At 38.0% G+C, this 26,336-nt stretch overlaps 1 protein-coding gene across 3 annotated transcripts in view; it reads right to left on the reverse strand.

Annotated features, from left to right (window-relative positions):
• FMN1 (formin 1) overlaps positions 1-26,336 on the reverse strand; it is a 373,318-nt gene that overhangs the window by 290,242 nt on the left and 56,740 nt on the right. For all 3 annotated transcript variants that reach the window (XM_036446920.2, XM_045583848.1, XM_036446945.2), the window contains exon 2: positions 2,571-2,749. In XM_036446920.2, the coding sequence (XP_036302813.1) occupies positions 2,571-2,749 (179 nt within the window). The remainder of the gene's footprint in view (positions 1-2,570; positions 2,750-26,336) is intronic.

Here is a 26,336-nt window from a genome sequence, read left to right on the forward strand (position 1 = left end):
CAGAAATGCAGCAATGCCCAGGGTGCCATGGCTAGTTAGTGATTGAGCTAAGAGGAGAAGTGAGAGAGATCTTCAACTCCTGGTCTAGAGCAGGGGTGGGTCCACTTCCAGTTTCTGAGTGGCCTGGAAGCTAAGAATGACCTTTATATTTTTCTTAATTTAAAAAAATTGACTGTTATTGTCTTAAATATTGATATTCCAAGTAAGATTTTCCATTTGGAAGGGTTCTAGTGACTTGGTAAAAGTTTATATCCTGTTAATAATCAGCACACCAGCTTACAAGGACATGTTTCTCCAGGGGGACTTTGAACACTCGGTCAGGGAGGTGTTTATGACTGATATTGTGATCGGCCTTACAGCTTTGACAGGACTGCTCTGTTATGCATTGCCACCATCAGAAAGTTCCTTTCCCAGCCTTTTCCTATGGATGCGCTGCCACTCATTTGTATGCAGGGCGATAGCTAAACCTTAATAATCAGTGGGAGTCTGGCATCCACCAATCAAAATCGTAACTGGAAGCGGGGCTGGTGCTACTATGAAGACCCTTTCTTTAGCTTTGTTTTTTTTTTTTTCCTATAAAAAGCCGAGAGGCAATAAGAGTCAAATGGTACTGAGGGGAAAGGGCTTGGAGGTGAGGAACCCTAGGGCCCAAAGTGTAAAGAAAAGATAATGTAGAAAATAATTTTTAAAAAATTATCCTAATTTGTAAAAATTATAATTAATAGTAGACTAAGAAACATATAAATATATTTTATTATAATGTACATAATATGTAAATTATGTTTTATAAATGCACATATTTGCCACTAAAGGCTAGTTCAGGAAATAATTAATGCAATGATATGTATCAAAAGCGTAAAAATACTCAGAAGAGAAAGGGCATAGGATAAATTATATGTGTGATAGTGCTATTTACTTCCATATTATAGTATACTATTCCCAAATTGGAAAGAACTTCAACATCCAATAATAAAGAGTAATTAAATAAATTTTGGGATATGATATAGTGGGACAATATACAGTCATTTAAGATACATCTAGAAAGAATCTGAAGCAACATGGGTAAGCAATGTAAAAGTGATTGATAGAGAAAAAAAGAAAGAGAGAAAGAAGGATATAAAATCTATGTTTATATGTCAAAAAAATTCCTTACTGAACATAAATAATACATAGTAAAAAGCACAAAAAATTATCAAATTTTAACACTATTCTTGGCTATTGAGGTTACAGATTATTTCTTTTCTTTCCATTTAAATACATATTTCAAGTTTTCTAAAAGGGTTGGGTAAGATTCTTATAACTAAAAATAAACTAAGTAAAATGAAGAAATAATTTAATTCACAGGGGAGAAGGCAAACTATTTAGCCAGCGCCTAAAAAAACACACACATAAACACATACAAAAAATAAGTCTTTCAGAATCCGTTTCTGAACTTCCATGTTCTAGGCCTTCTGCAGCAGCAAGCTGCACTGAATAATCTGACCAGGAGATGTCACTGTTACACTTCTTACTTGGAGCACATCTCAAGATACACAATTGTACTCTTTCAGAGGGACAAAACAAACTACCAATTCCCACATCACCTCATGAAGGGTTGTAGATTTTCCATCTTTCAGTTCCATTCCAAACCTCCTTTTACAATAACTGGGATGTCAAATGCTTTTCTAAAAAACATACTGTGACTAAGGTTTTATAGTTATAATACAAGGTTTTATTGTTGGTTGCTTGAAAAAACCCATCACCCATATGAACATCACAGACCTAACCCACACTCGTCAAACACATACTTCCAGGCCTGAAAGTAATGAATTGAGAAGTATTCAAGATTGTCAATAGGCATGAGAGTTAACGGGGGAAATAAGTGCTTTCTGGATTTCTAATGCTCAATTCCATCTCTGACAGGAAACTGGAAGGTGAAGGGGGTGAAGAAGGGTGGTGAGAATGGGGCAGTTGGTCAATTCTGTCAGGTCACTACAATGTGGAAGTAGCTAAAACTGAGCCCCCTGCTTTGTATAGGGTCGTCAGTGCTTCTGTGTCAATGAATACAAGAATGCTGAGAAAGAAGAAGGCTATGTTTTTAAAATGGGTCATCTTGCATTCTGCAGATTTCCTGCCAACCACCTGTTATTTGGGTAGCTGAAGAGAGAAGAAAAAAGGTTTAGGAATATGCAAGAAAGGCAGACTATTTGGGTTTCACTGGAAAATCCAGAGCCTATCAGTCAGCTAACATATGTCTTCACCTTTTAAGAAAAAATGATATTAAGAGATGAACAGCATCAAATGATCATTCCCACAATGAGGTTTAGGCAGCTGAGCTGATGTGAACAGAGGACTTGAAAGGCTCAGATAAAGTGTAAACACAGTTACTTTCTAGCACATAAACTTTGGATAAACCAGGATCTGTTTTCTGCCATCAGTTGATTTTTAGACAATGACAGCTCCCCCCCCCCCCACACACACACACAATGAAGCTTCAGCAGCTTTATGAGCATGGTTTACATTAAATGCATATTAAATGAACCTATGTTGACTGCAAAGAATCACAGCACAAACACAATATTTCTACTTACATGGAGATCCAAGTGCAATTCACTTCTGTTTGTCTTCTCTCTCTCCTCAAGGAGCAGAAAGGGACAGGCTGGTCCAGCTCTATGGCCCAGGACCCGCGCACCTCCATCCCTGATGGGAAGGTCCTTAGTGGCTGACTGCTCATTGAAGCAGTCCCGGGGAAAGCTCTCGGAGGAGATGCCTAGACAAATACAGAGAAGACTTTCAGTGACACAGTGGCCAGAAAAACATCAAGCCACCATGTTTGGGGACTCATGTGGGCCATTTCATACTACCTTCCTTTCTGTAAGTTCTAGAGTTTGCTTTCCTCAAAAGTGCTTTTCTTAATTACTCTTCTGAATCACACTAACAAAGAATTAAAATATGTGTCCTCATACCTGCTTAAAAAAATAAACCTATTAGCTCAAATCTGTGCTCCCTATTCTTGCTTACCAATCTTGCTATGCATACCATTCTCATTCAGGATTGAATCAGGGAATGAGCTGGAGGACAGAGGCAGCCATAAGGCTGGGTTGTTGGCTTTGTTACTAAACGCTGTCACATGAGCCATGTCACTAGTGTGTGTGTCTTCTGGGTTAGGAATTACCCGGTGCTCATCTTCATTGTGGGGGATGGAATCATGAGTGGTGCATGTTGGCAGTTGGTCAGCTTGTTGAATGTGTGAGGCTGCCTGAGTGAACTACGTGGAACAGAACTCACTTTTCTCATCCCCAGAATGTTCATATCTACCTGCTAGGATGAGAATAGGCAAGTGTGTGCCAGGCACTGTTCTCAGCCCTGTGCTTTGATTTTTTTAAAAGGACTCTATTGGAGGTATCATTAGTGTTCCAGTTTTAGAAGAAGAAACTGAATCACTAAGCTCATATAGTCAGAAAACGGAAAAGCCAGAAATTGAACCCAGGCAGCTAAATGCTAGAGGCCATGCTCTCAAAGACCAGACTATATGGCCTCTGCCTGGCATTCTTGTGACAACAATGTGTGTTCTATCACAAAAGGACTTTGTGGTTGAATAAGTGTGAGAAAAGTGGCATGTCTTATCCCTTGACCTATGATTCATGTTAGCATATTACAGACCTTGAGTGTCCTTTAGTAAATAAATTTAGCTCTGTATAATAGTATTTCCACACTCATCTGACCACAGAATCCATTTAAAGGGGCACCCAATAACCTTGTTGAAAGCCATTAGCGTTCCAATGGAACACAGTTTGGAAAAAACTAAGTTAGATCACCTCTAAAGTTCCATCTGACTCTCAAGTTCCTGGCCCTCTTTTAATTCCTGGTAAGCAACCCTGGCAAAATATTATGCAACTAGGCAGAAGTTAAGGGTTTAGGCTCAGTGTACTTTCACAATAGAGATCAGCATTGGATATATGATAGGGTGTTTATTACACATAATCCTTGTAAGAACGTCTCTTTGGCAGTGACCCAAAGCCAGCCAATGACTTCCGCCATGCTGCAAGCCTGACTTACCAGTGACCCGAACTGAGAGTAAGCCAGCTAACAGAGGAATCATGGGGTGAAATGTTTCTCCTTTCTATGAGAATTGCATTTTAGAAAAAAATAGTATTTAAAAACGGCCAAGATTTTGCTTGTTGTTTGCTTGTCCAGTCAGCTGATTTCCAAACACCTCAGAGTGAAAGGTGAGACAGGTCCCAGCGTCTCTACAGTTGCCCTCTGGCAGGCTGCCCATAGAACAATCTCTGTGGAGACTGAGAACGTGGGAGTCCAGGGCCTCAGGTGTTTACTCTGCTGACATAGGGTGTCCAGATTATTATAACTAAGCTCTTCCTTTCTCTGTGCCAGATGTCTTAGAGAGTTTTTTCAGTCACCTGGCCTCACCCTCTCCATATGCTCCTTAGTATCTACACTCTCCAGAGCGTTTGCTTTGCCTCTCCTGTTGGTGCCCCTACTCTGGCTCTAAGAAGAGCACTCTGCTAAGCACCTTCCCTTTATCTTCATGGTGACCCTGAGAGGAAGGTTGCTGGCCATGCTTTCATAGACAAAGAGATTCAAGCCCAGAGCCTTTTTAGCTGCCATTTATATGGCTTATCACTCTCCCAGAATATTTCTGCTCATATTTGGCAAGAAATGGGAAAACAGACCTTGTTAAATGTATGGTATACTCTCACCACACTACGTTATCCTCAGAAATTAATTACTAGCCCTATTTTTCATTTTATGGCCCTCCACTTTTCATTTTTATTTTGGAATAGCTGCTGGCTTTGAGTAAAGTTTATACTGGTTAATAAAACGACATAAAGCATAATATATACATCACAGAGAACATAATGTACAACACCTAAGTTAGACATCCAGATCATCAAAGGCACATTGTCTGGTGAGCAGAAGTTCATCATTTGGGTTTAAGAGAGTGGTGAATTCCCACGATAACTAGTATCTGTGTCCTTAGAGAAAAGGCAGATGCACACACAAACTAACTCGTACACCCTGAGTTGCTATCCGGCACAGCATTCATGAGGTGTGGAGTACAACCCAATCCACTCCTGTGCAGAGGAAAGACAGTGTGCAGTTCAGGTAGAAACAACACTAAGGAACTTTGTTTTAGAAATAGTTTTAATTTTAAAGAGCCAATTTCTCAGTCCTAGTGTTTAACCAGACAAAATCCCTATGAAGGAAACATGCAAGGTAAAAATCATGGCGCACAGTAATTTTGGTGAGGATCAATTTGATAGCACAGGACCAAGGGCAAACGTAAGTAACATTAAAACATTATTCTTAAACGTCTGACAACGTAGGTTAAGACATGGGACAAATTCACCATTAGAAAGCACATAAACTTATAAAGTAAGTTTTTTAATGGAAATTTTAATAACACCAACACAAGTTTTTTTTTTTGAATAGTTAGAAATAAAGCACATGTCTATATTTATTAAAATGGGTAGTAGCCACACTCCTCTCTTCAACTGAATAAATTTAATACAGAGAAGGAAAACTTACCTAAAATTAGGTAACTATATTCTGTCAAAAGTCAAATGTCATTTAATTTTCTGATACAGATTTTGAGGTATTTGATTTTCATTCAACATTTTGTAAAAAGTTTACAAGTCTAATCAACCTAATCATGCATCTTTCCCTTTCATGTGCATATTGTGTATTTTTTTTTACTCAATATTTATTGCTTATTTTGCTTCTCAAAGACATCCCAACAGCTGGATGGGCCACACATACACACACAGGTTAATTCCACAGCTGACCACCATTAATAACACACAGCACAGTCACAGTACGGTAAGGGCGACTTACCTTGGGACAACCTGGAAAGTCTGCTTGTCTCAACCATTCAAATGATGAGCTGCACTTCCTGGTGCTAACCTACGACATCAGACTGGGGTTTTGCTGTCAATTATCAATGTAATAGAAGCAGAAAGAAAGGAAAGGTAATATGCCATTTACAACTGAAAGTAGTATCCTTACCTTATCTTTCCAAAATTGAATGTCTCTCTACCTATGGAGTATTGTTACCACTTCTTTACTCTCACCCTGTATGATTATTATGCACTCAGGGCCTTACCAGTTGTCTTGGTAGTTCCTCCCATTGGCCCATGGATATTGGACCTGGCCTCATGACCTGTTTTGGCCAAATTGAATGTGGGCATTGTGACACTGTGCCAATTCTGAGGCAAAGCCTTACTAGTAAGAAGCAGTGTGTGTTTTTACACTCTGCTTTGTGTTTATGCCATCATTATTTGACAAGTCCATCCTAGAGAGCCTAGAATTAGACATGCAGAGCAGACCCAAACACAGTCTTATTGCCTGGAGCCAACCTGGGTCAAATCAAATGAACCTTAGCCAACTCCTAAGCCAATGAATGGGAACAATACATTTTGCTGTGAGCCATTGAGATTTGGGGTTCACTGTTGAAATAGCTGCCTAATATACTCTCTATCACCTCCACCAAAAGTACTACACTTTAAACCATTTCACTTGAGCAGGCTTAAAGACTATGGTAATCTAATTTGTACTAAAAATAATTATTCAATGTATTAGCTTTCAAAAAAAAAAATCAAGTGAATACTCATAGCATGACCATTTCCTCATTCATACCAAGATTCACACACAAACTACATTTCATTTTAAAAAGTTAAACTTATTTATCAGGTAATGCTTTTAATTATCTAAAGAATTTATGTCCACATATATAAAGACATTTTCAAATAGAAGCTTGCAAACATACCATGTAATTTTACAAAATTATAGTGCCTTTTAGCCTTCCTTTGTTAATTTTTCTGTAATACCAAGCCCTCACTTGACAGCAATGAAGTAGTTATGCCTCCAAAAAGAAAAAAGGGAAATAAAGCCTGAAACTCTCAGGATTTTTTTGTTCTGATGCTGTAGTTCCCATGGCTATGCATCACACTCGACTTAAAATAAATCCAAGAGGTGAAGTTTCCCCAACCGTGAAAATCAGAACTGATATGTAAATGTAGACAGGTTGTCTTACGTTATGTTATTCAAACATGTACTTACAGGCAAGAGAGACAGCAATCTAGATGTGTAGCTAATGGAAAGTGACTTTAAGTACTTGTAGGGAGGTGTGTGCCTGTGTGTGCAATTATTCATGTCTATATCAAGAAAGGCAGTGATTTGGCAAAAATACAGTCTTGTGGCTGGTTTCTGTCAATTAGGGATCAACTCTTTCTCATTCTATTGCCCTCATTTTTATTTCTAGTGATGTTAAATGATACAATCCCAGCTAAGTAGATATAATTCTGAAAAAGCCTCTTATCTAGCCATCCCAGTCTCTAACTCTTCTTGCTAGAAGTATGTGGAAAGAGAAATTATGAGCAAGGCAGGTAGGTAGAAGGCTGACTTCCCCTGCCTGGGATTGTATCATTTAACATCACTAGACATGAAAATGAGGGCAATAGAACGAGAAAAAGTTGATCCCAAAATGACAGAACCGGGGAGTAAGCTATGTCAATTTCAGAATCCATGGGGAAAGCATCCATATCCACTAACAAATGCAATGTTGTCAATATTCAAATTCAAGTAAAATATAATAAAAATTAGAGCTGGGAGGAATTTTGCATATCTTCCCACCCACCTGCTCATTTTATGGTTGAGGGAACTGAAATCCAAGAAGATTGTGATATTTCCAACACAACCATCTAGTGGCAAAGGCAAACTAAAATCCAGATTCCAGGGAAATCGTGAATGCTATTTAGAGAACAATCCATAAATGGGGATTATTGCCAATCCATAAATGGGGATACTGAGGTCTAAGAAAGATGATGTCAATGGTTGAACAGGTGGGTTCAGCTCCTGACTCTGACCTTGGTTAATTGCTAGACCTTGGTGAAATTATTAAACCACCCTGGATATTTATGTCCTCATTAATAAAATGAAGATAATAAGAATATACCTATGCTCAAAATTGTGGGGGTTTTTTCAAGAACTTTTCCAGGGGTGGGGGTGATGTATTCATGAGAGATACAAACAAATCCCTTTTTCAAATAAAGAAACCTGTATGTAATGAGAGCATATTAGACAACACAGGCTGATGTTAAGAACTATTTTTTGTCAAAGAAGACAAAGAGAAAAATTATTAAACTTATAAGAGTTCTCAGTAGCACTGCACTGCAGCAGATTCCAAATCTGTTTAAGTCCTAAAAATAGAACTCACGTCATCAAATGCAATAGCTCCAAGAACATGGATGAAAATCTTCAAAAAGAGCAGCTCTTCAGGGGCCTTCACAGACACCCTATGACAGTCAAGCATGAGCCTGGAGCCATGAATGAAATTATTTATAGACATAGGTTTAAATGAAATCATATTTTAAAGAGGTATATGAATACATATTGTTATGATTATTATATTAACCTCTCTCCATGATGATTTCCTGTGAAGAATACAGATGATAGGCAAGAAGCAAATATTACTCAGGTCAGGACTCATTTACAGCAGTAGTTATACTGAGTATTTTAAACACCTGAAAAATAGGGGCATGTATTTAAAGTAGCACAAATGATGCTGAGTCACTCAGCTTTAAACTGAATAAAAGGTAGGAGCAGATGCATCAAAGTATGGTTTGGTACAGAGAAGACCAAGAAAGAATAAAATTTGGAAGACTGCAGAATTCACTGAGATTTAAAAAATATATATTTTATTGATTTTTTTTACAAAGAGGAAGGAAGAGGGATAGAGAGAAACAGCAATGAGAGAGAAACATCGATCAGCTGCCTCCTGCACATGCCCTACTGAGTATGTGCCCACAACCAAGGTACATGGCCTTGACCAGAATCAAACCTGGGACCTTTGATTCCACAGGCTAATGCTCTATCCACTGTACCAAACCAGTTAGGGCAGCATTTTTCCTTCTTATGTAATATTATTTTAGTTATTATGGGGATAGATGAACCAATGGGGAAACTGACTCTTGAAGAGATATCACATAATCACTAATTATCTCAATATCTAAGAAGGTGTAACAAAATCTACAAAATACTAAGTCTTGGATAAAAAAAAAATATCTACACTAATAAAAAGAAACATGCAAATTAACCATCATTCCACTATGCCCACCAACCAATCAGAGCAAGTATGCAAATCAACCCAACAAAGATGGTGGTTAATTTGCATATGAAGACTTGGGAGTGAAGGCTGAAGACAGAATAGAAGGAAGAGGGAGACACAGCTGAAAGGGAGGCAGCTGTGGCAGCAGGAGGGAAAACACAGGGCGGGGCGGTGGCTGTGGGAGGGAAAGCATAGGGGGAGGCGGTGACAGCAGGAGAGAAAGTGCGAGTGGGAGGCAGCAGCGAGGGGTGGGGGTTCGGGAGGGGTGGCAATAGCAGGAGGGAAGCCCGCTGAAAGTCCTGTTCTTGCAGGAATATTCCTGCAATGGCCTTGTGTGTGTGTGTGTGTGTGTGTGTGTGTGTGTAATGACTTTTTAAAGAACTCCTTTTAAGAAAGAAATGATTTTAAAAGATTCACAAAGACCAAATATATATAACAAGATTAATAAAAATAAATAAAGGCACATATGCCAATATTAAGGGTAAATATTTAAGAGATTAAGAACAAAATATGCCTTTGAATGTCCTTGCAAACAAAGCAAGAACATTTGGTTATTTCACTCCTATTATCAAAAGAAAGAAACAGTCCAGCTGGTGTGGCTCAGTTGGATGAGCATTACACCATGATAAGATAATCTGAGTCCCAGCACCATGATGTTGGTGAAATAGCACTAGAATATCACTGGCAATTGGAACTCAGGTCAGCAACCTCAGTTCTTGAGTTCTGGCTAAGAAAGAATTTGGATCCAAGACACTATAAGAGAAAGTTTATTTAGAAAGTCACATAGAAAGAAGAAATAAGTGGCAGAAGAAGTGAGCTCAAGTTACAAAGGGAAAAAAAGAGCCTTTGGAATGTAGGAGAGAGAAAGGTAAAGGGTGAAGAAGAGGAAAAGTAGAGAGGCATGGGTGTATTTCTAGGAGGGCGAGTGCCCACAAATTCATGTTCTTTAGGGCCAGCTGTGTCCTACTTGTGGGACATTTACTATATGTCACACACTTTACGTACATTTCACATTATTGAGAATCTTTACAATAATCCTGAAAGGTAGCTATAAGCAATCCCTACTTTAAAGATGAGGAAACTAATGAAATAGAGATGTTAACTTTGTCCAGGTTTAATCAGTAAGTAGTAGTACTAGCTTCTGAAACCAGAGCCTAGAATTAACCTCCTGCCATAAATAACTAGGAACTAAGCAAAACATAGCAAACAACTATTTTTAAATATTCTATTGCAACCAGCACAGTATTATAATACTTGAGATATGTAAAATAAATTAAGTGAGTCTAATAATTGCCTCGGCTAAAAGGTGATTTCCAAAAATAATTGATAGGGTCCCAGTTACCTCTGGAGCAGTATCAATTAGTCTAACATATGTAAAATTAGAAGCAGGGGTGTAAGAGAAACAGAAAATTATTTAAGCCAATACTGGCTAGAATTTTACAAATTTGATAAAAATTATAAACCTACAGATCAAAGAAGCTCAATAAACCATAAAGGAGATAAACACCAAAAAAAAAAAAAATCTCTCTATATAAAAGGCTAATATGCTAAGTGTCTGACTGACTGGTCACTATGATGTACACTGACCACCTGGGGGCAGATGTTCATTGCAGGCGCTGCTGTAATGTGCACTGACCATTTACAAAGAAACAGCACCTTAGACCTGATATACACAAAGCAACACCTAGCTTCCCCCAAGTGGAACAGAGGCCCGGCTACCACCACAGAGCAACAGCCGACCAAATCACAGCCCATGCTCTTGAGACCTCATGGTGCAAAATATAGCCCACAGCCCAGCCCAGCCCAAAAACGGTGGTTATGGATGCTGGGTAATGATGTCATGTAGCAATGCCCACCTTCCTCTTCCTAGTGACAGGCCTTTTAACAATAAACAGCACTATGAACCTGGTGCCCACAAACCAACACTCAGCTTTCCCCAAGTGGGACACAGGCCCCACCAACACCCCAGATTGATACCCCACCAATCACAGTCAATGATGCTGAAACCCCATGATGCAAAATGCAGCCTACAACTCAGCCCAGCCAGGAAACGGTGGCTGTGGGTGCCAGGTAATGACATCACATAGCAACTCCTGGTTTCCTCTCCCTAGCAACAACTAGCATCCTTGGAATTTCTTCAGCCCAGGAACACAACTTGCTTTATAGCAAGGTGGAAACATTTTACACTTTAACCAAATGTCTGTGAAGCATTTTCCCATGCCTCATCTCATTTGATCTTCACAAATGTCCTCGAGTAGGTAGATAGGACACTCAGTGAAATCCTATTTTTTTTTTTTTTCATTAGTTGGAAAATGGAGATTTAGAAAGTTTAGAAACTTGACCCAACTTAAAATAAGTAAAAAATAGTGGATCTTGAAAATGACTTTAGGTTTCCCCATTGCTCAGAATATAGTCAAACTCTGCTACAGTTAAATATTTTACCCTGTGTTCTTCCTGTGTGATTTACAATAATAATCTACTTCATGTTGACATTTACAGCTGTGTTGCTAACAATTACCTGAAAGAGAAGATAGGGTGCTTCACTATGCTAGAAAAAGTTTAGCTAAACCAGAAAGCAGGTCTAATTAAGTTTATTCTATCCTATACAAAAAAAGGCTAATATGCAAATTGACCAAACTGTGGAATGACTGGTTGATATTATGCACACTGACCACCAGGGGGCAGATGCTCAATGCAGGAGCTGTCCCCTGGTGGTCAGTGTGCTCCCATAGGGGGAGCGCTGCTCAGCCAGAAGCCAGGCTCATGGCTGGCAAGCAGAGCCTCTTCCTGCCTCTGCTGCAGCACTAAGGATGTCTGACTGATGGCCTAGGCTTGCTCCCCACAGCAAGTCAGACATCCCCAGGGCTCTCAGACTGTGAGAGGGTGCAGGCCAGGCTGAGGGATGCCTCCCTCCCCCAAGTGCATGAATTTTGTGCATCGGGCCTCTAGTAATAAATAAAATTGCTGAAAATCAGTGGTAAAAAGAATATTGTAAAAGAAGTCAGAGAAAAAAGTAATATTATATATAGAAAACCAAAGAATTATAACAAACTTCTTGTCACAACATGCAAGCCAGAAGACAATGGAATGACAATACTGAAGTACAGAAAGATTTTTAAAAAAATGCTAAAAAATAAAATATTTTAAAATTTAACCTAAAACTTTATTTTATTTGTTATTTTTTGTTCAACCTATAATTATATATCTAGCAAAAATACCTTCCAACATAAAAGAAAAATCCTACAATCAAAAGCTGGACAATTTATCTCCATTTGACTTAGACTAAAGAGAAGTGTTAATTTTTTTTCAGGCAAAGAAGGAAAAAAATGACCAGAAGAAAATATAGTAAACATGAAAACTAAATAAACATACGAATAAGTACAGAAGACATTTTTCTCAATATTAAAGTTATTTTAAAAATATAATTAACTATAGCAAAACAAACGAACAAAAACAATGTATTATGGAGCTTATAACATATGTAGATATAAAATATTGACAATAATAGCACTACATATAAGAGGATGAAATGGAAATATTCTGTTGTAAGATTCATATATTTATGAGAAGTGGAAAATATTATTTGAAAATAGACTGAGATAAATTAAATTTGTATATTATAAACCCTAGAGTAACCAGTTCTTAAAAATAATATCTTCAACAGCAAATATAATATTAAATCCTAGAAAGTACTCAATCCAAAGGAAGACAGAAAATTATGTAAAAGGAACAAAGAACAAATGGAAGGTAGATTAAAATCCATAGTGATAGTTACTTTAAATATATATAATCTAAAAATCTCTTATTTAAAGTCAGAATTTATCAGACTTGAATAAAACAATAAGACTAAACTATATGCTATCAACAAGAAAATTTTCTTAAGTATAAAAATCATAAATAGATTAATCCTAAAAGTATAGAAAACATTATATGGTGAAAACACTGGTCACAGAAAGCTTGAGTTACTATTTTTTAAAAATTAGTCTTTATTGTTGAAATTAATACAGATGTATCCTTTTTCCCCCAGTGATCCCTTGTAGCCTGCCCCTTGCCCTCTGCCCCGGTGACTATTTTAATATTAAAAAAAATAAACTTCAAAATGAGATATGTTAACAGGAAGAAAATCACTTAATAAATTTAAAAGGCTCAAAGTCATTAAACATGTTCATGCCCAGCGGGCATGGCTCAGTGGTTGAGCATTGACCTATGAACCAGGAGGCCATGGTTCAATTCCTGGTCAGAGCACGTGTCTGAGTTGCAGGTTTGATCCCCAGTGGGGGGCATGCAGGAGGCAGCCAGTCAATAATTCTCTCTCATTTTTTTAAAATATATTTTTATTGATTTCAGAGAGAAAGGGAGAGGGAGAGAGGGAAACAATTAATGAGAGAGAATCATGTACAAACAATTAATGACTATGAGACATCTGAGGAGAATGTTTTTAAAAATATATAAATAAAGAGCAATAAAGTAGAGGGGAAAAAAATAAAAGAGGTTGCATCACTCTAAACCTGCTGGTTCAAGACTGTGGAGGTGGCAGCTTTCTTTGGCAGCTCTTCCACATGGCTCTCTTCCCTTCCTTCAGCCCTGGCCAGCTTCCTGTGATTCTGTCCCCACCCTTTTCTCCTAGGCCCAGGTGAAAATGGCTTTTTGCCATTACTAATTTCCGGTAATCCCACAAACCCATGCTGGTTTCCTTAATCAGTCTGGACTTGATCTCTTCATTAAGTTATTTTCAGTTTAAACCCTTTTGAATGTACATCTCTTTTCTGCCAGGACTCTGACTGATAGGGCAATTGTTATCAGAAGTATTTCCCACCCTTTAGCATGCTGGTGTATTACTAAGGCATCTAGTGTGCTTGCTACCTGATGTTTACCATAGCCAGTGAGAATAATAGCAGCAATATAATGGGCCAGTGTAGACTTTTGTAGCATATGAAAATGATCAAAGTCCTTTCAGATTATATTATGAGAAAAGGAAAGTTGCCAAAGCCTTAAAGTAAGGCAGTGACAAGTGTACTGGCGTCTTTTCCAATTGAAGATAAATTGGTTGGTATGAAAACAAAGCATCTTCTGAATCAATAAGTGCACATAGCTCCCAGGGCCTGTGATGATATACTCAGTAAGTGAACCATATCTGAAACAGTGCTTGTAACTTGCACCCTTGTGTAATTAAGTTTACAATAATCCAATCACTCTCTAAAAGCCATCTCTCTTCTCACAGCCCTAAGAAAATTTAAACAGAAGTATGATAGGAATCACCATCCCTGCATCTTTCAAATCTTAGATGGTGGCACAAATCTCTGCACTTATCCCAAGAATGTAGTATATATTTTCAACTACTAAGGGGAATACAGTACTATTTCTCCCTGAACATCCAAACCTGGAAACCCAAAGTAAAGTGGCCCTTCTCATTGTTATACCTAAAAAATCACTTGGAAAATTTTTGCAACCTTGGGCTTGGTGGGTTTGGAAAACTCAGTGCCTAAAGGAGGAAATGCTTCCATTAGGACAGTGCTCGGCAAACTCATTAGTCAACAGAGCCAAAATCAAAAGTACGATTGAAATTTTTTTGAGAGCCAAATTTTTTTAAACTTCCATTTCTTCTAATGCCACTTCTTCAAAATAGACCTGCCCAGGCTGTGGTATTTTATGGAAGAGCCACACTCAAGGAGCCAAAGAGCCGCATATGGCTCACGAGCCACAGTTTGCTGACCATGGCACTAGGGAACAAAGTCATGGTTGAATGAAGCTGAGAGTGCTCCCAGGCCTTTTAGGTTCTTATACATTAGAGATACATTTATTTGACTTTAGTGTCTCATGAAATAAATGTCTTTAGTAGAATACCTTGAGCTGGACCTAAAATATTAAACTTCTGTAATCAAAGAAATAATAGCAGTTGTTGAAGCTGCATATTTTGAAAAATACTATAAAATGAATGTCCTCATATGAATATTAATATGATTAAAAAAAAACTGCTGTGAAGTAAATACTTTCAAAGCTTCCCAGTAAAAGAGTACATTGGTATACATCCCTGAAAAGTTATTGACAATATATATCTGAAACAGCCTGTAAGCTAAGAATGATTCTTTCATTTTTTCATGTTTAAAGGAGAGGAAGAGGTGGAAGAGAGAAGGAACAGAAGAAGAGAAAGAGAATCAACAGCAGTAACAGAGACCTATGACCTTAAAGTAAAAAATATTTACCATTTTTCTTTTTACAGGAAAGCTTGCTAGTTCCTGTTCTAAAATGTTAACATATCCTTTAACTAGCAAGATTGACTTGTGTGAATCTATCCTAGAAAAACAGGTGTTTTGCTGTTCAAGATCTTTGTGAAAAATACATTTATGGACCAAAGAGGGGGCTCTACAGAAAGTAACCTCACAGGATGATCCCATTATAAATTCCTAAGTGGGCAGGTCACAGTGGGCAGTCATGGCCCAGGCATGTAACTTCTTTAGCAAAAGTTTTTGTGCATCTAGTTTAACACAATTTTGAAATAACCACCCTCAAGAAAGCACATAATCTTAATCTCTTCTGTAATTCAATCCCTGCTTCACTTTCTCTCTCCTTTATGTAATCATCCTTACTTTTCCTCCTTAATTTCAAATGCATAAAAGAAATGCAAAACTCATCATTTGAAGCATTTGAGATTTTGCTTCTAGTAACTGTTGCCAGTTTGACTCAAATAAAATATTATGAAATTTCTTGCCTTGGCTAGTATGGCACTAAGAGGTCATTGGTTTGATTCCCTGGGATGCAGACTCGATCCCTATAGAGGGCCTGAAGGAGGCAGACAATCAATGTTTCTCTGTTTCCCCCTTTTCCTTCCTCTGACTGTAAAATCAATAAAAACATATTAAATTTTTTTAAAATAAAAAAATCTTATGAAAATTCTTTTAAGCTTTCTACATTTCTTACATCAATATATTATAAGTATAGGTTGCATATCAAAGTGTAATTTATGAAAGAAAAAAGTAGAAAACTAAACACCATAAACATATAAACCCTAATTGTAAGAACTGTTACTTTTTAAAATATATTTTTATTGATTTCAGAGAGGAAGGGAGAGATAGAAACATCAACGATGAGAAAGAATCACTGATCAGCTGCCTCCTGCACACCCCCAACTAGGTATGAAGCATGCAACCGAACAAGTGCCCTGACCTGGAATCGAACCTGGGACCCTTCAGTCCATAGTTTTACGTTCTATCCACTGAGCCAAACCAGCAAGGGCAGAATTGTTACTCTTTGTTCAGTGCTCACTGGAAGCAAAAAGGAAGAATGAGACAGAACTCCATTTCTCCAATGTGTTTTCTTTCAAGTTCAAATGAATAGTTTAATAAGTATGTTTTCATGTTCTATTTTATTCATTTTGAAATATTTCTCTCTTTGTTTTCATTTTGAAACATTTCTGTTATCATTTTCCTTCTGCTCAAAACAAACAAACAATAGATCCCAAATGAAATCACTTTGCTAAGCCCCCACCAAGACTTAATTCCTAACCTAACTGCAGTGTCAGCCTGTCCTAGGAGTGGAATTGTAGACCAACCAGTCTAGAATTTCTTAGTGGGCACCAAGGGGGTAATCTGCCTGATAGACCCCCTAAGGGAAAGTGACTTGCCTGAAATAATCCACTCTTTTAAATTTCTTATCCCACCATATTTCTGTCTCTAAAAACCTTCCATGTAGTACAAGTCCTTAGTGCACTCTTCTAGTTGCTTTTTGGCATACTGCTTGGTTCATGAAGACAATTAGATCTTCAGGTTTACTTGGTTGGATTTTGTCCTTTAACACTTTAAAGTATAATATGTCCCCAAACATTACAAAACAAAACATCTAAGCCTCCAAAATATATTTCAGGCAGAATATTAGAGGATTTAGTGTGGGGTTTTTTCCCCCTCAAATTTTTATGAGAGAGAGAGAGAGAGAGAGAGAGAGAGAGAGAGAGAGAGAGAGAGAGAGAGAGAGAGAGAGAGAGAGAGAGAGAGAGAGAAACTTATTTGTTGTTCTACTTATTTATGCATTCATTGTTTGATTCATGTAGCCCTAACCAGGGATCAAACCTGCAACCTTTGTATATGGAGACAACACTCTAACCAACTGAGCTACTTGGCCAGGAAGTGTCTTTTCAGAATGTTTTGTTCAGTTAATCTTTTGTTTATCATAGTTTCTTTTTCTTTATACTTTTCATCTATTTGTCAAACATAAAATCAATTTACTAAAAAACAATTCACTTGATAGGCAAATTTTTCAGCAAAGCAACTGATCCATAAAGTAAGCTAAATCTATACTAAAAATAAAATGGAGTTCAACATATATTTTTCAGCCAAGAAGAACTTATCAATATACTCAAGTTCATGATAAACATTTCTCTGGAATGACTCCAAACAAATAATAGAATAGAAACTTTTGAATCTATCATTGCTGAGAAATTATAAACAAGCACAAGATGGTCAATAAAGGCTTCAGAAGAGCAAAGAAAATCAGATGGCAACAGCATGGATGGGCCTGGCAAGCATTATGCTAAGCCAGTCTGGGAAAGATAAGTATCACATGATCTCACTCATTTGTGGGATATAATGAACAACATAAACTGATGAACAAAAATAGATCCAGAGACAGAGAATCATCTAACAGACTGTCAAAGCTCAGAGAGAAGAAAGGGGAGGGTGAGTGGGGGGATGGGAGGGTGGTGAGAGATCAACCAAAGATCTTGCATGCATATAAGCATAAACAATGGACATAGACAATAGTGGGGTGAGGGCCTGTGTTGGGGGTGGAGGAGGCTGGGAAAAGTCAATGGGGGGAAAAGAAGACATATGCAATTATTTCAACAATAAAGAATTAAAAAAACAAAAAGCAAAGAAAATCAGCCTGAATTGTATTGTGCTGACAGTATTTTAGGAGTAAGACTTTTACGATGGGTTCATGTTTTATTTATATACATAGAAGTAGACTTTCTTATAAAATGATCACAATTTACAATTTAAAATATAGTATTGGGCACTGTAGTGACTTATTGCTTATGAATGGTGGAAATGTAGAAAATTCCTAGAAAAAGCTACAGTCACTGAGGTACAAGGTTAGGGAAAAGTACTTATCAGAGGACTGAGCACAATTAAAACATGAGCTGTATCCAAGCTGACTCCAGTCATTGAGAACTAAAGAAAATGGAAACATAATTACTAGGGAAATTTGTAATATGTATCTATTACTATAGCAATGTCTTCCAACTAATTTAATTTTAAAAATAGTTTTGTAATTTGCCAGGAAAGCAAGCATATATTACATTAACTGAAAAGAGAAAATAGTAAAGAAAAAAAATGAATAACTTGATGTAAATCAGTAAAGGTATTAAACTTTGCTGAAGGGATTTGATGCTATTTTCTTTGTAGAAAAAAAAAGAAAAAACATTTCTATTTTTAAAATAATGCCAACTTGCATATTAAAACAAAGAGCAAAAGAAAGATTTCATTGTGATGGCTTCTGTGGTAAGCAGAAGGTAGAATTATCCTCTCCAAGGGTTGGTTCTCAGAGAGATGGTGGAACTGCCCTGAGGGGCAGCATTCATAAGCTGGGAAGTGTCTGGAAACATGAAGTACATGCTTTGACCTAATGACCAATGTACATGATGCTATCTCACTGCTTGGATACAGAGAACCAATATCCAAGGGGTTAATAGCAATGTTTTTATTCTAGTTCTAATGAATCTAAGCCCAATGCTGTGGGTGGTCTGGATGTTTCATTACCGAATGGAAGTATGCTCCCACTGGACAAGGGCTGGAGGCAAGAGTCTCCTCCAGAATTAGAGACATTCTCTGGGCCATTTTTAGCTTTTCCTGTCAGGAAATGAACAGGTAAAAGAAGGTCAGGGGTTATGATTAATAGCTAGCATGATTTATCCTATTAAAGGGAAGTAGGATTATTGGAGAATAATGAGAGGAATCCAAAGAACAGGTTAGCAGAACACTCTCATGACATTATCTAGTCTATACTGGATCATGAAAGTTCAGATCCCTAAGAAATAAAGGATTTCCCATGCTCCAAAGAAATTCAGATCAGCTGAAATGCTAGCTAAAGCCAAGGACAACTTGACATGGGTAATCAATGGGGAAAGACCCAATGCAGTTCATATGATTAGGTGGATAGGAAGGGAGAGGGAGAGAGAGAAATATCAATGATGAGAATCATTAGGTATGCTACCTCCTGCATGCCCCCTACTGGGGATTGAGCCCACAACCAGGGTTTGTGCCCTGACCAGGAATCAAGCTGTGACCTCTTGGTTTATAGGTTGACACTCAACCACTGAGCCACACCAGCTGGGCTAAACCTAATATTATTTACATTTTCTTTTTGTTTTCATAACCTACTGTCTTACTACTATGCTATATTAATTATAGTAAAAATATTCATTTGATTCATAAATTGCAAAATATTGACATGGATTGTGATGGGAGAGAGGAGGAATGAACACTGCCCAGTAACTGTGAACTCAAAGAACAATGTCCCCATAACATCACTTCTGGACTCAGTAATTGTATGAGCTTGTGTCATCTCCTAGTAAGGAAAAAGTATTTGTGTTTCTGCATGGCAGAACTAGAGCAGAACTATTGAGGATCTATTTGGATATATAGATGTTTAGAATAAAGAAGTAAGATCTAGAAGGTATCTCTTGGCATGGCTGTCTGTCCCTTAACTGTTCTCCTTTTTCTGGAAAATCCTCCCTGAATCAAAGGAGAAGCTCTGAGCAGCCATGCCCTAATGAAATGTGGACTTTTCAGAGCTGAGTGGTCAATAAACAACTATCTAACCCAGTTGATGCTAAATTTATGCTAAATATATTTTTTAATACATTTTTATTGATTTCAGAGAGGAAGAGAGAAGGAGCGAGAGATAGAAACATCAATGATGAGAGAGAATCATTGCTTGGCTGCCTTCTGTATGCCCCCCACTGGGGATCGAGCCCACAACCCAGGCATATGCCCTAACTGGGAATTGAACTTTGACCTACTGGTTCATAAGTCAATGATCAACCACTGAGCCATGCCAGCCAGGCTACATTTTTTTGTTGTGGTAAAAACAAAACAAAAAAGAGAGAGAGAGAGAACAAAATATTGAAAGAGACTGAAAGGGTCATTGGATCTGGGTTATGTAAATGATAGAAACGATCTATGGAATCTTGAAAAAAAAAAGGTGGATGTAACTTTCTTCAATATGTACTTGGTTTTTAGAAAAATGTATAAATATCATCATTTGAATTTATTAGTCTTTAAAGGAATCTTGGATCCTATAGATGTATCCCAAAGTCTTCTATCTTACCAAAAACCAGTGGTCAATCCTCAGACCTCATGTCATGAAATTTAGTAGTATCAAGCAGAGTTGAACACATTTTCCCCCTTGAAATTCCTTTCTAGAAACCATATCCTTAACACTCTCCAAGTTTTCCTCTTGGTTCATTACTCACTCCTCTGTCACCTCTTCATCCTGTCTACTTTTAAATCAGGGTTCTTAGCCTCAGTGCTGTTGACATTTGGGGCCAGATAATTCTTTGTTGTGGGAGGATGTTCTGTGCATTGTAGGATGTTTAGTAGCATCTTTGGCCTTGACCCTCTAGCTACCAATAGCATCCCCCTGTTCCAGCCAATTGTGACAATTAAAAATGCCCCCTGACTCCGACCTTACCAACTATAACTTGGATGAAAACCACTGCACTTATTGTTCCAACACCCAGAGATCTATCCTGATCCCTCTTCTCTTCTTCATCTTCACTCATTCCCTTGATTAATACTATTGAAACTAGGGACTCCCAAATTGGTATACCCAGCCAGAACTCTCTCTTCTCCTATCTCATACAGGAACTGACTACTCACTGCAGGGTTCAGATGTATTCTTCTTAATCTAGATTTTCCTCCTAACCTTGCTTTTTCTCAGTCTTTCTTACTTAAGAAAATGGCATCAATATACATAGTTTCTAAGATTAAAAATAGGTTCCAACTGTAATAATTTCAACAATAAAGATAAATTAAAAAAATAAAAATCATATAATATATGTGGAATGTGAGTCCTTTCTGTCTCTCACATTCCACATACATTATATGAACAAGACCTGTTTATTCTACCACTAAATGGTAACCTAAATCTGACCAGTTGGCATATGGCTACCACTCAGTCTAAGCCACTATCTACTCTCATCTGGGCACCTGAAATAATCTCCCAGCCCATTTCCTTTCTTCCACTCCTGTCCCCCATAATAGTCTCCAAAAGCACCCAAGGGATCCTTTAAACATCACACTAGCCCTCAGATGAAAATCCTGCAATGGCTTCCCAACCTCACTCCTGCCTGTGGCATTGGCATGTGTGTTTCCTCTGCTGGAATTCTGTCCCCCAGATCATCACATGGCTGACTTCTTTGCATAATTGATATTTCTGTTCAAATACCCTTCCAAAAGAGGTCTACTTGTCACTGCTCCTCTGCCAACATTTTTCTTTCTGAAGTATTGTATCATGACCTGACACTATATAACTAATGAGTCTCAGACAAAATTTACTATAGCAATGAACATTACCAGATCAGTTTTCCTCTATACAGATGGCATTATGGTAGTCCCTCTTTTAAGAAAAAGGAGAAAAATGCCGGTATATTTCAGATGTTTTATGTAGATATCTGGTGTTGGAACAATAAGTGCAGATGTTTATTACAGTAAACTTGAAATCCCAGAAGCATCTCTGTAGATCTTATATTAAGACAATAAAATAGGTTTTAGCTTGGAAGCCACATTATTGGGAATAATGGCTAGAGTGTAACATTGGCAAGAATTCGAGGCCATGTTCAGGCTCAATGGGAAAGAAGCTCAGTGATTGATTATTAATGCCTTTCCTAACACAAGAGTAAAAGAGTGGTTGTGCATGTGCCAACTCTTGGATCCTTCTTTTGTCTGCTCACTATCTAGCAGTTCTTAGTCATTTGCATCCTCACCAACTAAATAAGAAAACAGAAGAGATATGAAACTCAAACAGACAACTCAAATACTTGTGACTCCAGTAATAATTTTGATGGAGGAGGGGGAAAATAACCATGTAAGGCTAAAGGATATGCTGAAATAACCAGAAGGTGTGAATCATCTATATAGTGCTTACCTCCCACAATTAGAGAAAGGAGATATGGCATAGGAGAGAGAGAGAAAAAAAGAAAGAAATCAGTTTATAAGAGAATGGGATTTTATTTTCCTTGTCCTTCAAGAAAAGACAGATTGAATAATGAAATTATGAGATTACAATGTGAAGATATTTGAAGAATCTTTATTTTCTAATTCCCTAACTCTGCTGTTAAATAATTAAGCAAGGACAGACAGAGAAACTGAAGATGGAGGAGAAAGAAAAAAAGTGAAAGAAAAGGTCAATATATGACAAAAACTTCCCAGTCATCCATACTCCCCTCCCCACACTTCAGAAAGGTCAACTGATAGCCTTTGACTCCTGACTTGTAACTATATCCCATTCCTCTTTTGATGTTCTCACCAAGAGGGATTTAACTGCCCTTTCCTTGATTCATTAGATGATTACTTCAAAGAAACTCCAAAGAGGCATCATTTGCCCAAACAACTCCCCTGTCTTAATAAATCCAGACAAAACCTTAAAAGCAATTAATCCTAAACTTCACACATTATTATCTTTAGCCTCTGTCAGTGACCTCAGCCTACAATATTGATTACCACTCTGCCTTTTAATATGAATCATTCAGACGATCAATCAGTTTCCAGAACAGGGAAGAGTTATAGGCATTCTAATACTGAAAATATGCCACGGTCCACAATTAGCCCAAGAACAAACCAAATTTAGCAAACTTGTCATAAGTTTATTACAATTTATAATCAATTTCTTACCCCAAACTCAAGGAAAGAATAATCCATATTCAGTCTAAGGAAGCTTCAAGAGGGAGTGCATTTAAAATGAAGATGGGAAATAAGCCAGTTGGAAAAAGATATATATCACATGATCTCAATCATTTGTGGAATATAATGAACAACATAAACTGACAGAGAGGCATCAAACAGACCATCAAACCTCAAAGGGAAGGCAGGGGAGGGTGGGAAGGGGGACGAAGTAAGAGATCAACCAAAGGAAGTGTATGCATGCAAATATGCATAACCAATGGACACAGAGCATAGGGAGGTGAGGACATGTGCTGGGGTGGGAGTGGATGGGGAGAGATCAACGGGGGAAAAGGAGACATATGTAATACTCTAAACAATAAAGAATTTAAATAAAAATAAAATAAAATGAAGATGGGGGATTATGTGAAAAAGGTGAAGAGATTGGGAAGTACGGATTGGTAGTTATAAAAGAGTCATGGGGATGTAAACTACAGCATAGGAAATATAGTCAGCAATGTTGTAATAACTATGTATGCTGCCACGTGGATACTGGAAATATTGAGGGAATATTTTGTAGAGTTTGTGATTATGTGTGCTGTACATCTGAAACTAATATAAAATAATATTTAGTATAACTTGTATTGAAAAAAATCAATTTATAAAAAAATGAAGATGTGTATTTGATTTAGTAGCAAATGTACTAAAACACTTTTATTAAATGAACAAATATTTCCAACTATTCTAACATATAAATAAGATTTGTGAGGCCTCTGTGAAAGGACAACATACAAATCCATGTTAGTTTTCATGTTATTATATATTAAGACTTTAAATAGTCAAGGGGCAAATAAGATCAATGACCAATGAATATGGAGAAATGTTCAACATCATTAGTAGTAAGAAAACAAGTACAAGTGAAAGGAGCAATAAAATACATTTCCCCATCAATTCAGAAAGATAAAATCTTGAAAACGTGAACATGCAATGTGGGGAACAGAGCAGTCTTGTAGGCTCCCTGCTCTAAAATCACAGCTCAGCCGAGATCGGTTTGGCTCAATGGGTAGAGCATCGGCTTTGGGACTGAAGGGTCCCGGGTTCCATTCCGGTCAAGGGCATGTACCTTGGTTGCTGGCATATCCCCAGTAGGGGGTGTGCAAGAGGCAGCTGATCGATGACTCTCTCTTATCGATGTTTCTAACTCTCTATCTCTCTCCCTTCCTCTCTGTACAAAATCAATAAAATATATTTTAAAAAAATAAAAATAAAAAATAAAAGCACAGCTCAGTGCCAGCATGCTCTTTAGCTCCAGCCCTCCACAGGGGTGAACATAGCAAGTTTTCATTAAATATCTGTTGAGTAAATAAATAAAATAAGTATACATGGTTCTTGGCTGGAGGGAGTATACTGAATAAAATTTGGAGAAGCAATTGGATAATAAATATTAACATACAGATGATAGTCATACTTTTGACACTGCAATTCTTCTCTTAGGAACCCACTATAAAGAAATTCTTTAAAAATGTAAACATCCTATCCAAAAATGCTATCACATTATTAAAACACTGAAAAATTGTAAACCCGCCAAGATCCAAAATTAGGTAAATGATAATAAACAGATGGCCCATTCTCTGTACAGAATATCTTACAATAATTAAAATATTATTTTAAAATGTTTGGAAATATGGGGAAAGGTTTATAATATGTTAAGCCAAAAATTATGTATTAAGTATAGGAATTTTATATAAGCATAGTGAAAAATAACTTTAAAATGCAAATTTTAACAGTATTTTTTCTAAGTGTGGTGATAATGGAAAGGTGTTTTCTAGTCTCATAAATCTATCTATATTCTATAATTCTGTATTAAGAAAACAGAAAGATCATCTTCTCAGGATTATTCTGTCCCCCCCCCCCCCAAAAAAAAGAAAAATAACAAGTAACAAGGATAGGATATATCCCCCACAGCCTCTCAAATCAGGGCTTCTCTACTATTTTTCAAAATTGTAAGTAAAAAAAATAACTTATTTGTTTATTTACTAGAGGCCCAGTGCACAAATTTGTGCATTGGGCGGGGTCCCTAAGCCTGACTGGTGATCAGGGCCAATTGGGGCGTCCGGTCGGCTGCGGGGGAGAAACAGTGGAAGGCTGGCCTTGGGAGGTGGGCCAGCGGGGTGGGGGTGCCCATGGGAGATTGTCTGCTGGCTGGGGGGAGAGACTGCAGTAGAGGGTGGGAAGAGGGACTTCAGGAGGTTGGATGGCTGCAGGAAGGTGGCTGTGGGAGCACACTGACCACCAGGAGGCAGTTCCTGCATTGAGCACCTGCCCCCTGGTGGTCAGTGCACATCATAGCAACCAGTTGACCAGTCGTTTGGTCATTCGGCCGCTAAGGCTTTTATATATATATATATATATATATATATATATATATATATATATATATATATATATATATATACACTTGAGGCCCGATACACAAAATTCATCAATGGTAGACCTTCACAGCCCCGGCTGCCCCGTAGCTTCGGCAGCCAGAGTCTTTGCAGCCCCAGCTGCCTCCTCAGCTCTGGCTGTCTCCCAGCTGTCTCCTGACCCCACCTCCAGATCCCATGTCTGCATCCACCTTGGCCTGGCACTGCCCACATCTGCCACCACACACCCCTGGTTCCCTGGTTCCATGGAGCTCCCCAATTGATTGCAGAGGGTGGCCTGGGTGTCCCTCTTTAGGGTGATAGCCCCCTATCTTATTGATTGCCCCCTGGCTGGTGGTCTGGGCCTTCCTCTTTGGGCTGATCACAGAGCCCCCCGATTGATCACCCTACTGGCTGTGGCCTGGGCCTCCCTCTGCGGGGCAATCTTGGGACAATGGCAGGCCCCCCGATTAATTGCATTACACCCACCTTGGCTGGCCTGGCACCAGTGTGTGTCATAGCATGGTTGTCTGGACTGTCCTTTTGCTGTTTGGCTGTTTGGTCAATTTGCATATTACACTTTTATTATTATGGATTTAAAAAATATGTTTTTATTGATTTCAGAGAGGAATGGAGAGAGAGAGATAGAAACATCAGTGATGAGAGAGAATCACTGATTGGTTGCCTCCTGCACAACCCCTACTAGGGATCAAGCCTTGACCAAACTTGAACCTGGAATGCTTCAGTCCACAGGCCAATGCTCTATCCACTAAACCAAACTGACTAAGGCCCATTTTTCATTATAATGTTTGACTATTATTCAAGAAAGGTTTTATAAGTGTAAATCAAAAAGGCATATTTTTTCATTTTCTTTTTATTAAATTTACTGCATGGTAATTTACAGCCTGATACCTCCACCCCAAATGCTCCCCTTGCTGACCTGCTCACTCCCAA

Source organism: Pipistrellus kuhlii, unplaced genomic scaffold, assembly GCF_014108245.1.
Source record: "Pipistrellus kuhlii isolate mPipKuh1 unplaced genomic scaffold, mPipKuh1.p scaffold_m20_p_1, whole genome shotgun sequence".
Classification (NCBI taxonomy): domain Eukaryota; kingdom Metazoa; phylum Chordata; class Mammalia; order Chiroptera; family Vespertilionidae; genus Pipistrellus; species Pipistrellus kuhlii.